Here is a 12064-nt window from a genome sequence, read left to right as displayed (position 1 = left end):
ATGAGTATACAGTGAAAAGTATTGTTTCTTGCGTGCTATACAGGCAAAGCATACCGCTCATAAAGAAGGAAATGAGAGAGTGCAGAATGTAGTGTTACAGTCATAGCTAGGGTGTAGAGAAAGATCAACTTAATGCAAGGTGAGTCCATAAATTAAAGCATTGTTAGAGAGTCTATAAGAGTTAGAATGAAGTTTTAGAAGCATAGAGAGTAAAAGATAGAATTAGAAGGTATGCTGGGCACAGCTTGCAAGAGGTCGCCTCGCTCTGGCGCCAGCTTGGAAGTATTTATGAATTGAGGCAGAATTGAAATTAATCAGTTTGTAAGTGTTGTTTCTCACTGATGGTCCGACATGATGTTATTCACCTGTTCATCAGCTTCTGTGTGCTATTCGTGTCCTTATGATTTTGAAACGTAGTTCAGTAAAATTGGTTTGAGAATTTGATAATTCTGTACTTTTTCCAGCATCAATGTTTATTCTAGTCAAGTCTGAATCTTCAGTGTCTTCAAGTGATACAAGGCATTTTGGAGGCAATACAGAAAAAAACAACCTTAGCTTGCAAGCATCTGAGGTATAACAGTGGATTAGATAGCCTAGGATTGTTTACTTTCAAGATAATCTTTGGGGATGAATGGAAATTCTGGACTCAAATATGAAAGGGCTGACTTTAAGATTCAAGACACAGGTCCCCCTTCCTCAGATCACCATTTACCTTTCTGTCCCCACCACCCCCGTAACCAGCAACCCACCTCCCCCCCCCCCGCCCCGCCCTACCCCCGATCCCTATCATGGGGGGTAGTTAATTAAAAGGTAAGGATTCTCCAAGAAACCAAACACAATTCATAGGCTTTTTTGCAGCAGCAGCAGCAACTGTACCTCAGAGAGTAGTGCATTAGGCCATTCCCAATGACAGAAAAATGTGTGGACTTAAGGGGATCTGACAGCTCCTACCATTCATTCTGAGCTAGCATGGCCTTGGAGTTTGCAACCCTAAAATCTAATCTCATGACCTCCATGAGGGAGTGGGGGGCGGGGTGGGGAGTTGGGGGGGGGGGGAGTGGGGGGGTGGTGGGTTGCGACTCACAGTTGGGGAGCCCTGCTGCAGACACAGCTGTCATAGAATCCCTACAGTGCAGAAGGAGGCCATTCAGCCCATCGAGTCTGCACTGACAACAATCCCACCCAGGCCCTATCTCCGTAACTCCAACCCTGCTAGCCCCCGTGACACTAAGGGGCAATTTGGCATGGCCAATCTACCTAACCCCGCGCATCTTTAGAGTGTGGGAAGAAACTGGAGCACCCGGAGGAAACCCATAATGGGATCAAAGGGACGCAAGGTTGAAATAAGTAGAACAGGATCAAAGTAAATAATAATGATTAATTTTTTAAAAATTGAAATTTTGGACTCAGAAACAAAACAAGGTTAACTTTTCAAGTTTCAAAAACTCAGATGACATGAAGTCAGTTGTTTGCATACCTAAATATTCTTTGGTAAGCATTATTTTGAGTATTACACCCCAACTGTTTTCTGTAAATGCACTAATCAAGAATTGATCAATCAAAGCTTGGAAGTATAAATTGTTATCTCAGAATTTTTACTCCATGAATGAGCAATTTACTTAGTGCCATTATCTCACCTTCTCCCTCAACCCTGCACATTGTTCCTTTTCAAACAACAGTCTCGTTCTCTTTTGAATGCCTCGATTGGAGCAGCCTCCACCCCACTCTCAGGCACCGCACCCCAGTCGTTAATCATTCGATGTGTGAAAAAGTTTTTTCTCCTTTGCAAATTACTTGAAATCTCTGACCTTTAAATCTTGCCAATCAAACATTAACAGAGTATGTTGAATGGTATTGTTGCTCTTGAACAGAGTGCAAAAGTGCCACTTCAGAGCACTTATCAGTTATAACTTGCTCAGGCAGGATAAAAGTCCCTTGCACATCACAAGAACAGCTTCTTCCCTGCTGCCATCAGTCTTTTGAATGGATCTATATTAAGTTGATCTTTCTCTACGCCCAAGCCATGACTGTAACACTATATTCTGAACCCTCTCCTTTCCTTCTGCCCTACGTACTCTACGAACGGTATGCTTTGTCTGTATTGTGCGCAAGAAACAATACTTTTCATTGTATCCCAATACATGTGACAATAATAAATCAAATCAAAAAAATAATAGCTCGGCAGTAAGCATAATCAAGGACCCCATGTACCCCGGACAAACTCTCTTCCACCTTCTTCTTAGGTTTATAAAATGATGAAGGGGATAGAGTGAATGTTCAAAGACTATTTCCTCGGGTGGATGGAGCTATTACAAGGGGGCATAACTATAGGGTTCATGGTGGGAGATATAGGAAAGATGTCCGAGGTAGGTTCTTTACTCAGAGTGGTTGGGGTGTGGAATGGACTGCCTGCAGTGATAGTGGAGTCAGACACTTTAGGCACATTTAAGGGGTTATTGGATAGGCACGTGGAGCACACCAGGATGATAGGGAGTGGGATAGCTTGATCTTGGTTTCAGATAAAGCTCGGCACAACATCGTGGGCCGAAGGGCCTGTTCTGTGCTGTACTGTTCTATGTTCTTCCATCCGGAAAAAGATACTTAAATGGGGAATTCTATTTTGGTGGCCGGAGTACCTTAGAAAGTTCTAAAAAGCAACTTCGATAAATGAACTCCTGCAAAGATAAACAAAACTCAGTCTTTGAAGCGTAATAAAATTTTTATTTGCAAAACTTCATTGCAGTGTTAATGTAAGCCTATTTGTGACAATAATAAATAACCTGAAATTAAAAAAATTTGGCACAAAGCAGAAAGAGCAATAAATTGACCTCAAGAACAATGTAATAATTTAGTCTTTATTTGCTTAAGTACAAAAATTGTAACAATTGAGGAATTGTCAATGTTCTTTATTTAGGATTATTTTAATCAATAATTGTTTCAGGCATTCTGGAATAATGAAGTAAAAACATTCGAGCCAGCCAGGAGTCGAACCTAGAATCTTCTGATCCGTAGTCAGACGCGTTATCCATTGCGCCACTGGCCCACAAGAAATCACAGGCACATTAGACTTGAGGAACCTACAACACAAAGCTTTGTTACTCACATCAGGGATTCTTTTCCCCCCTCCCCTCTTTCAGTTCATCTTTGTTCAACAATCGCTGCAGAAAAAAAACAATTCAAATCTCGTGATTCGGGTTCAATTATAAACGGAAATGTGTTTTCAGCAGGGACTTTTTTAAAAAGATTTTTTTTTACGAAGCATAGGCCAACAAAGCTCCCGGGCACAGGGATTGTGAATGAAGCGCCTTTAATTTATTGCCAGCCATTATGAATTCCCTGCTCCACCACCCCCGTCGACAACATTTTGGATTCAACCGCCATTTTGATGGGAGAGGGCTTCTTTCAGCCTCATCTGCCCCCGTCCTTGGGGGGGGGGGGGGGAGGAGGAGACTCACCAATCAGCACGGACCCCACCGGTGGCAGACCATTGGTGGCAGCGGCGGACTATTGGGAAGGGCGCCCGTTGAACTGCTTCCACCGGATTGGCTCTGACCTGGACCAATGAAAGAGCGCGTCGTCGGTTGAATTTCTTCCACCTGATTGGCTCTACTGTGGACCAATGGAATGGCGGATCGGGGGGGCGGGCTTCGGTCCGGACCAATGGGAGGGCAGGGCGGAGGGGGGTGCCGGCACCGGCCAATGGGGTGGCTGCGATTTTAGGCGGGAGGTGCGATGGCGGTGTTGTGAGCTGGAGGCCGGGTGACAGGTCAACAGTGAGGGAGTGAGTGTAAAGTTTATTTATTTTATCGTCTCACAAGTATGCTTACATTCACACTCCAATGAAGTTACTGTGATAAATCCCCTAGCCGCCACACTCCAGCGCCTGTTCGGGTACACTGAGGGTCAATTTAGCATGGCCAGTGCACCCTAACCTGCACGTCTTTCGGACTGTGGGAGGAAACCGGAGCACCCGGAGGAAACCCACGCAGACACGGGGAGAACGTGCAGACTCCGCACAGACAGTAACCTGAGCCAGGAATCAAACTGGTGTCCCTAGCACGGTGAGGCAGCAGTGCTAACCACGGTGCGACCGAGGGGCTGGATAGTGGATGTGCAGAGTGGCCATCTGGCTCATAATCCTGTAATCAACAGACTTGAAATGTTAACTCTGTTGTCTCTCTTCCTGCAGATGCTGCCACATCTGCTGAGCTTAAAGTAAAATGTTTGTTTATTTATTAGTCACAAGTAAGGCTTACATTAACACTGCAATGAAGTTACTGTGAAATTCCCCGAGTCGCCACACTCCAGTGCCTGCTCGGGTCAATGCACCTAACCAGCTCGTCTTTCAGAATGTGAGAGGGAACCAGAGCACCCAGAGAAAACCCACGCAGACACGGGGAGAACGTGCAAACTCCACACAGACAGTGACCCAAGCCGGGAATCAAACTTGGGTCTCTGGCTACCATGCCAGCATTCTCTGTTCTTGTTGAATAACCCTGTAAAGTGGGCTTGGTATCTCAAAAAATAAGATAGTGCCGGAGTGTGGCAACCTCTGTCCCCAGCATACCCTCGAATTCCATCTTTTACTCTTGTTCTATGCTCTTAAAATTTAATCCAAACTCCTTTAAACTGTCTAATAATGGTCTCTTTAAATAGACTATGTTGTGCACCCTCTCCTTTCCTTCTCCCCTATATACTCTATGAATGGTATGTTTTATCTGTACAGAGTGCAAGAAACAATACTTTTCACTGTATCCCAATTCATGTGACAATGGTTAATCAAATCAGTGTTGTCAGCTTTAGGTCAAGCATAGCTTTCCTTCTGAATTTGATTTGATTTATTATTGTCACATGTATTAGTATAAAGTGAAAAGTATTGTTTCTTGCGCAGTATACAGACAAAGCATACTATGCATAGAGAAGGAAAGGAGAGGGTGCAGAATATAGTGTTATTGTCATAGCCAGGATGTAGAGAAAGATCAAATTAGTACATAAAAAGACTATAAGCTTTGGACCGACACCATGGTAACCCCTGTCCTCGACTGTTCCAGAAAGACACTCTTTATGCCACAGTCTGTACTGCAATAATTTTTCACTGTGCCAAGGTGATTTCCCTCTCTCGGCTAATCTGTTACAGGAACTCCTTTTTCCACCCACTGCCGGCTCCACCAAATACGCTTCCATGATCTTGTCCGTCTGATTTTATTTTAACAACATAAGTAGGAACTGGAGTAGATCACGCAGCCTAGTGAGAATCGTAGAATGTTTACAATGCAAAAATAGGGCATTTGGCCTGTCAAGTATGAGATGTTAAACCAAAGCTCGATCATCATGTTTTGGCACATTTGGGCGGCATGGTGGCACAGTGGTTAGCACTGCTGCCTCACAGCGCCAGGGACCCAGGTTCGATTCCTGGCTTGGGTCACTGTCTGTGTGGAGTTTGCACATTCTCCCCGTGTTTGCGTGATTTACTCCGGGTGCTCCGGTTTCCTCCCATAGTCTGAAAAACGTGCTGGTTAGGCGCATTGCCCTTGCTAAATTCTTCCTCATTGTAACCGAACAGGCACTGGAATGTGGCGACTAGAGGATTTTCACAGTAATTTCATTGCAGTGTTAATGTAAATCTACTTGTGACTAATAAATAAATAAAAATTTGTGCATCGGTTTTTATTTTAAGTTCTTAATAGACTTCATCCCTATTTTTTTCATAATTGATTGCAGTGAATTTATATTCAGAGCTTATTGTTTTATGGAAAATTATCAGGGATAACGTTGATTTATATTTGCTCCATTGATAGACAGGCAGCAAATTCTTTAGGTGCCTTGGCCAATTTCCTTTCTTTGACCAAAAAAGAGAGAGATGAAAGAAAAATGGACAATCCGTTTGTCAGTTTAATTTCTCATTTGAAAGACGGCACCTCTGACAGTGCAACATTCTCTCAGCACTGCACTGAAATATTGGCCTGGGTTATGTGCTCAGGTCTCTGGAGTGGGACTTCAACCTGCTGGACTCATCATTCATCTCAAAACAAAAATAAAAGACTGCAGATGTTGGAAATCTGAAATAACAACAGAAAGTGCTGGAAATATTCAGCAGACCCGGTAGCAGGTCAGATGCTTTTAGACCTGTTCTGTAGTTCCAGCCTTAAAGTTTAAAGTAAAGTTTATTTGTTAGTCACAAGTAACATTGCAATGAGGTTACTGTGAAATTTCCCTAGTTGCCATAGTCCAGCACCTGTTCGGGTCAATGCACCTAACCAGCACATCTTTCAGACTGTGGGAGGAAAACCGGAGCACCCGGAGGAAACCCATGCAGACTGGGGGAGAAGATGCAGACTCCACATAGACAGTGACCCAAGCCGGGAATCAAACCCGGGTCCCTGGCACTGTGAGACAGCAGTGCTAACCACCATGCCACCCTTACCTGTTTCATTTTGTTCTTCATTTAATTTTCTTTATGGATTCTTGCTGTAGTAGTCTATTGTGTGTGAAGTCTTGTGGTCTTTCTGAGATGTGGTAATGCATTCTATTAAATGCAGCACTTTCTATTGAACAGAACTTTTTTTTCCCTTCTGGGTAACATTCAGTGTTGTGTTTATGTGAGCTGAAATGGATCAGAAGATTTTGGATTTGGCAACAGCTGAGGATCTGCAAGGATTGCAGCAGTTCCTGCAGCGCATGAAAGAGCAGGAGGTGAGCAACTGCTGTGATTCTTCAGTAGTGACGTACATTGCGACTAAAATAATTATTTTTAACAAAATGATATTTTAAACTTCCAATGTAATGCACTCAAAGATATAAGTTTAAAAGATACATATATCAGAATATTGGCCCAAACAAAAGCAAGATATTACAGATGCTGGCATTCTGAAAGAAAAGCATAATACTGGAAATATTCAATTGGACAGGCTACACCTGTGGTGAGAAAACAGTTCTGATGGAGGGTCAAATGTTAACCGTTTCCCCTTCAGAGGTGCTGCCCGATCCAAGTATTTCCAGCATTTTCAGATTTTATTTCAAAATATTGTCCCTATTTTTCAAAAGGATTGCCAACTTTATTGAGCAAGTACTTCACTGTCTTCCAAAAGAGAAAATGCTGGAAAATCTCAGCAGGTCTGGCAGCATCTGTAAGGAGAGAAAAGAGCTGACGTTTCGAGTCCAGATGACCCTTTGTCAAAGTTAAAAGGCACAGAAAGTGGGAGATATTTATACTGTAGGGGGGGGGGAATGAAAGATGAGTCATAGCCACATAAACCAGGGGAGAAGCTGCGAATGGCCAAACGGCAGAGAAGCTAAAATCAGAGGGTAAGATGTGACAAATGAAGATGTGGGGGGAGAATTGGGTGGGAGAGAGGTAAAATTTAGAAAAAGGGGCAGAAAAGGTAAGGAAAGGGGGGGATAAAGTAGGGGAAAGAGTGGAGGGGAAGAAAAATGGAGAAAGACAATAAAGAAATAAAAGCTTTCACTCCCTCACCCTGCAGTGTAAATATCTCCCACTTTCTATGCCTCTTAGCTTTGACAAAGGGTCATCTGGACTCGAAACGTCACCTCCTTTCTCTCCTTACAGACGCTGCCAGACCTGCTGAGATTTTCCAGCATTTTCTCTTTTGGTTTCAGATTCCAGCATCCGCAGTAATTTGCTTTTATCCAATACATTACTGACTTGTCCATTCCCACCTTTTACGAGCACAGTATTCCCTCGATTCTGAAAACATTTGAGGGGATTTCACAGGCAGAGAAGTATACTTTTAAAAGTTTCCATCTGTGAGTCCTTTTCATGCTTAATTTTAAAGAATATAATTATAGCAAAGGAATGTGGAGACAGGAGTAAATTTATGAATTATATGATTATATAAAATTCAGTCTCTTGCACCCTGAGCTTTTTGTTTGCTTGATTAGTCAATAGTCTGAAGGTACAATTTGAAGTGTACGACTTCTTTTGTTACAGGTTGGTGCCCTAATAACACGCCATGCTTTGAAAGGGAAGGAGATTGGGATGCTTGTGAGAGCTATTTTTAAAGGTGAATGCTCAAAGATAAATAATATTTGTGTATTACTTCCCAGTTTAAGGATGCAACAGATTCCATGTTCCACAACCACACGTATTTGGTTAGAATAAATGCACATTGTTAGTGTTTTGCATGCAGAAAGAAACTAGGGATACATTTTCAGCACTATAAATGTTTTAATATAGTTTTGATGACAACTGAAAATGTCTCTTACCGATTAAGGACCAGCATTAACATTGATTAGGTAGTAAATAAATGAAAAAAATACATAGTGTTCAACCTTATCCATAAGAACATGCAAACACATGAATTAGGAACAGGTGTAGGTTACTCGGCTCCTTAAGCCAGCTAAAGTAGAACATGGCTGATCTGATTGTAATCTCGACTCCACCTCCTCATTAATTAAGTATCTATCTAGCTCTATCTTAAGAATATTGAAAGATTTTGCTTCCACTGTCCTTTGAAGAAGAGGGCTCCAAAGATTCATGACCCACTGGGGTGGCACGGTAGCACAGTGGTTAGCACTGCTGCTTCATAGCGCCAGGGACCCGGGTTCGATTCCTGGCTTGGGTCACTGTCTGTGTGGAGTTTGCACGTGCTTCCTGTGTCTGCGTGGGTTTCCTCCGGGTGCTCCGGGCTTCCTCCCACAATCTGAAAGACATGCTGGTTGGGTGCATTGACCCGAACAGGCGCCGGAGTGTGGCGACTAGGGGAATTTCACAGTAACTCCATTGCAGTGTTAATGTAAGCCTTACTTGTGACACTAATAAATAAACTTTACACAGAGAAAAAAAATCTCATCTGTCTCAGATGAGTGACCCCTTATTTTTAAACAATGACCCCGGGTTCTAGATTCTCCCACAAGAGGAAGCATCATCTCTGTCTCCACCCTGCCAAGACCCCTCAGGATCTTAAAGGTTTCGATCAAGTCACCTCTTGCTCTTCTAAATTCCAGTGGATAGAAGCTTATCATGTCCAGCCGTCCATGTGAATGTTAGCAAATTTAAGACTAAATGATGCCTACTACGAAAAGCTAAGAAAGAAGGCTGGATTTGAAACCATGTACTAGCCCTGAAAGGATTGTATTCTTTCTGCAGCCCTATGCTTGCTCATCCCTCAATGATCAACTCAGTGAAATTTGGTGGAACGCTGATTAAGTATAACTTGTCCTTTTGTTTTCCCTTGATAGGTTCCCCATGTTTTCAGACTGAAGGAGTTTGTCGGAGGCTTTTTGTGTACAAACACTGCATGCAGCTTGTTGAATCGGGAGACCTCCAATCAGATACAGTAACAGAAATGATTGGTTTGCTGATGCTCGAGGTAAATTATAAAATTGAGACAAGTTATGCTTTTTAAAAATTTGTTCATGGGATGTGGATGTTGCTGGCTGGGTCAGCATTTATCGACAATCCTAATTGCCCTTGAGAAGGTGATGGTGAGCTGCCTTTTTGAACTGTTGCAGTCCATGTTTTGTAGGAGCACCCACAGTGATTTGATTTATTATAGTCACATGTATTAGTATACAGTGAAAAGTATTGTTTTTTGCGTGCTATACAGACAAAGCATACCGTACATAGAGAAGGAAAGGAGAGAGTGCAGAATGTAGTGTTGCAGTCATAGCTAGGGTGTAGAGAGAGATCGACTTAATGCGAGGTAGGTCCATTCAAAAGTCTGATGGCACCAGGGAAGAAGCTGTTATGAGTCCTCAGACTTTGTATCTTTTTCCCGATGGAAGAAGATGGAAGGGAGAATGTCCGGGATGCGTGGTGTCCTTAATTATGCTGGCTGCTTATCTGAGGCAGCGGGAAATGTAGATGGTGACAGTGGGTGGGAGGCGGGTTTGAGTGATGGACTGGGCTTCGTTCACGACCCTTTGTAGTTTCTTGCGGTCTTAGATAGAGCAGGAGCCATACCAAGCTGTGATACAACCAGAAAAATGCTTTCTATGGTGCATCTGTAAAAGTTGGTGAGAGTCGTAGTGGACATGCTAATTTCCTTAGTCTTCTGAGAAAGTAGAGGCATTGGTGGGCTTTCTTAACTATAGTGTCGGCGTGGGGGAACCAGGACAGGTTGTTGGTGATCTGGACACCTAAAAACCTGAAGCTCTCGACCATTTCTATTTTGTCCCCATTGATGTAGACAGGGACATGTCCTCCACTATGCTTCCTGAAGTCGATGACTATTTCCTTCGTTTTGTTGACATTGAGGGAGAGATTATTGTTGTTGTACCAGTTCACCAGATTCTCTATCTCCATCCTATACTCCGTCTTATTTGAGATCTGACCCGCTGCGGTGGTGTCGTCAGCAAACTTGAAAATCGAGTTGGAGGGGAATTTGGCCACACAGTTATAGGTGTATAAGGTGTATAGTAAGGGGCTGAGGAAACAGCCTTGTGGGGCACCAGTGTTGAGGATGATCGTGGAGGAGGTGTTATTGCCTATTCTTATTGATTGCAGTCTGTGAGTTAGGAAATTCAGGATCCAGTCGCAGAGGGAGGTGCCGATCCCCAGGCCTCGGAGTTTGGAGATGAGTTTTCTAGGAATAATGGTGTTGAAGGCTGAGCTGTAGTCAATAAATAGGAGCCTGACATAGGTGTCTTTGTTATCTAGGTGTTCCAGGGTTGAGTGCATGGCCAGGGAGAGAGCGTCTGCTGTGGACCTGTTGCGGCAGTAGGCGAACTGCAGTGGATCCAGGCAATCTGAGAAGCCGAAATTGATTTGTGCCATGACAGTGCTGTGAGTTCCAGGATTTTGACCCAAAGAGAATGAAGGAATGGCGATATAGTTCCAAGTTGGTATGGTGTGCGACTTGGAGGAAAATTTGCAAATGGTTCCCATATATCTGCTGCTCTCACCAATCCAGGTGGTAGAGGTCGTGGGTCTGGAAGGTGCTGTTGAAAGATCCCTCGTGCGTTGCTACCTTGCATCTTGTAGATGGTGCACGCTGCTGCAGATGTACTTTGGTGGTGAAGAGAGTGAATGTTGAAGATGGTTGATGGGATGCCAATCGGCAAGCTGCTTTGTCCTGGTTGCAGTCAAGCTTCTTGGGTATTGTTAGGTTTGCTTTCAACCGGCAACTGTGACTTGTGCCTTGTAGATGATCAACGAACCTTGGGGTGTCAGAAGGTGAATTACTCTCCACACAATTCCCAGCCTCTGACCTGCTCTTGTAGCCACGGTATTTAAATAGCTGGTCCAGTTCAGTTTCTGGTCAATGGTAATACCCAGAGTGTTGATGGTGGAGAATTCAATGATGGTAATGCCATTGAATTTCAAGGGGAGGTGGTTAGATTCTCTATTATTGGAGACTGTCTTTGCCTAACATTTGTGTGGCATGCATGTAACTTGCCACTTATCAGTCCAAACCTGAATATTGTCCAGGTCTTGCTGCCTAAGGACACGAACTGCTTCAGTATCTGAGTTGTTGCGAATGATGCTGAACATTGTGCAATCACCATGAACATCTTCACTTCTTTTTGATGGAGCAAAGGCCATTGATGAAACAACTGAAGATGGTTGGGCCTAGGCTATTACCCTTAGTAACTTTTGCATCACTGTCCCAGGACTGAGATGATTAATATCCATAACCAAAACCATCTTGCTTTGTGCTAGGTATGACTAACCAGTGGAGCGTTTTTCTCAATTCCCATTGACCTCTGTTTTTTTCAATTGCCTCTTTGATGCCACACTCAGTCAAATGCTGCCATGATGTCACTGGAAGTCACTCTCATCTCACCTCCTGGAGCTGTGCTCCTTTTACCTTGCTTGAGCCAAGGGTGTAAGGAAGTCAGGAGCTAAGTGCCCTGGCGGAATTCAAACTGTCAGTGAGCCGGTTATTGCTAAGTAAGTGCTGCTTGCTAGCACTGTTGATGACCCCTTCCATCATTTTATCAATGATCAAGAGTAGATTGATGGGGCAACAATTGGCCAGGTTGGATGTCCTGCTTTTTGTGGACAGAACGTATCTGGGCAACTTTACAAATTGCCAGCTAGATGCCAGTGTTGTAACTCTACTGGAACAGCATGGCAAGGGGAGCAGCAAGTTCTGGAGCCCAA

General features: G+C 43.5%; 1 protein-coding gene and 1 non-coding gene across 4 annotated transcripts in view; one reads left to right on the top strand and one right to left on the bottom strand.

The window, feature by feature from the left end:
- Positions 1-2970: 2970 nt before the first annotated feature.
- Positions 2971-3043, bottom strand: trnar-acg (transfer RNA arginine (anticodon ACG)). Its single transcript has one exon. It is a non-coding gene; the product is annotated as a tRNA-Arg (tRNA).
- Positions 3044-3710: 667 nt separating this feature from the next.
- fanci (FA complementation group I) overlaps positions 3711-12064 on the top strand; it is a 69276-nt gene continuing 60922 nt past the window's right edge. Inside the window, exons 1-5 of one of the 3 annotated variants that reach the window (XM_078241310.1) lie at positions 3725-3781; positions 6588-6693; positions 7949-8021; positions 9199-9329; positions 10619-10744. Coding sequence is in view for 2 of the 3 variants with exons in the window: in XM_078241308.1 (XP_078097434.1) it covers positions 6610-6693; positions 7949-8021; positions 9199-9329 (288 nt within the window). In the remaining variant the exon portion in view is untranslated. Of the gene's footprint in view, positions 3782-6556; positions 6694-7948; positions 8022-9198; positions 9330-10618; positions 10745-12064 lie in introns of all 3 variants that reach the window. The other 2 variants (XM_078241308.1, XM_078241309.1) reach the window with 2 other exon arrangements.

This window comes from Mustelus asterias, chromosome 24, assembly GCF_964213995.1.
Source record: "Mustelus asterias chromosome 24, sMusAst1.hap1.1, whole genome shotgun sequence".
NCBI classification, from domain to species: domain Eukaryota; kingdom Metazoa; phylum Chordata; class Chondrichthyes; order Carcharhiniformes; family Triakidae; genus Mustelus; species Mustelus asterias.
Note: the sequence above shows the minus strand (reverse complement) of the source record. Positions and strands in the feature narration are given on the sequence as shown.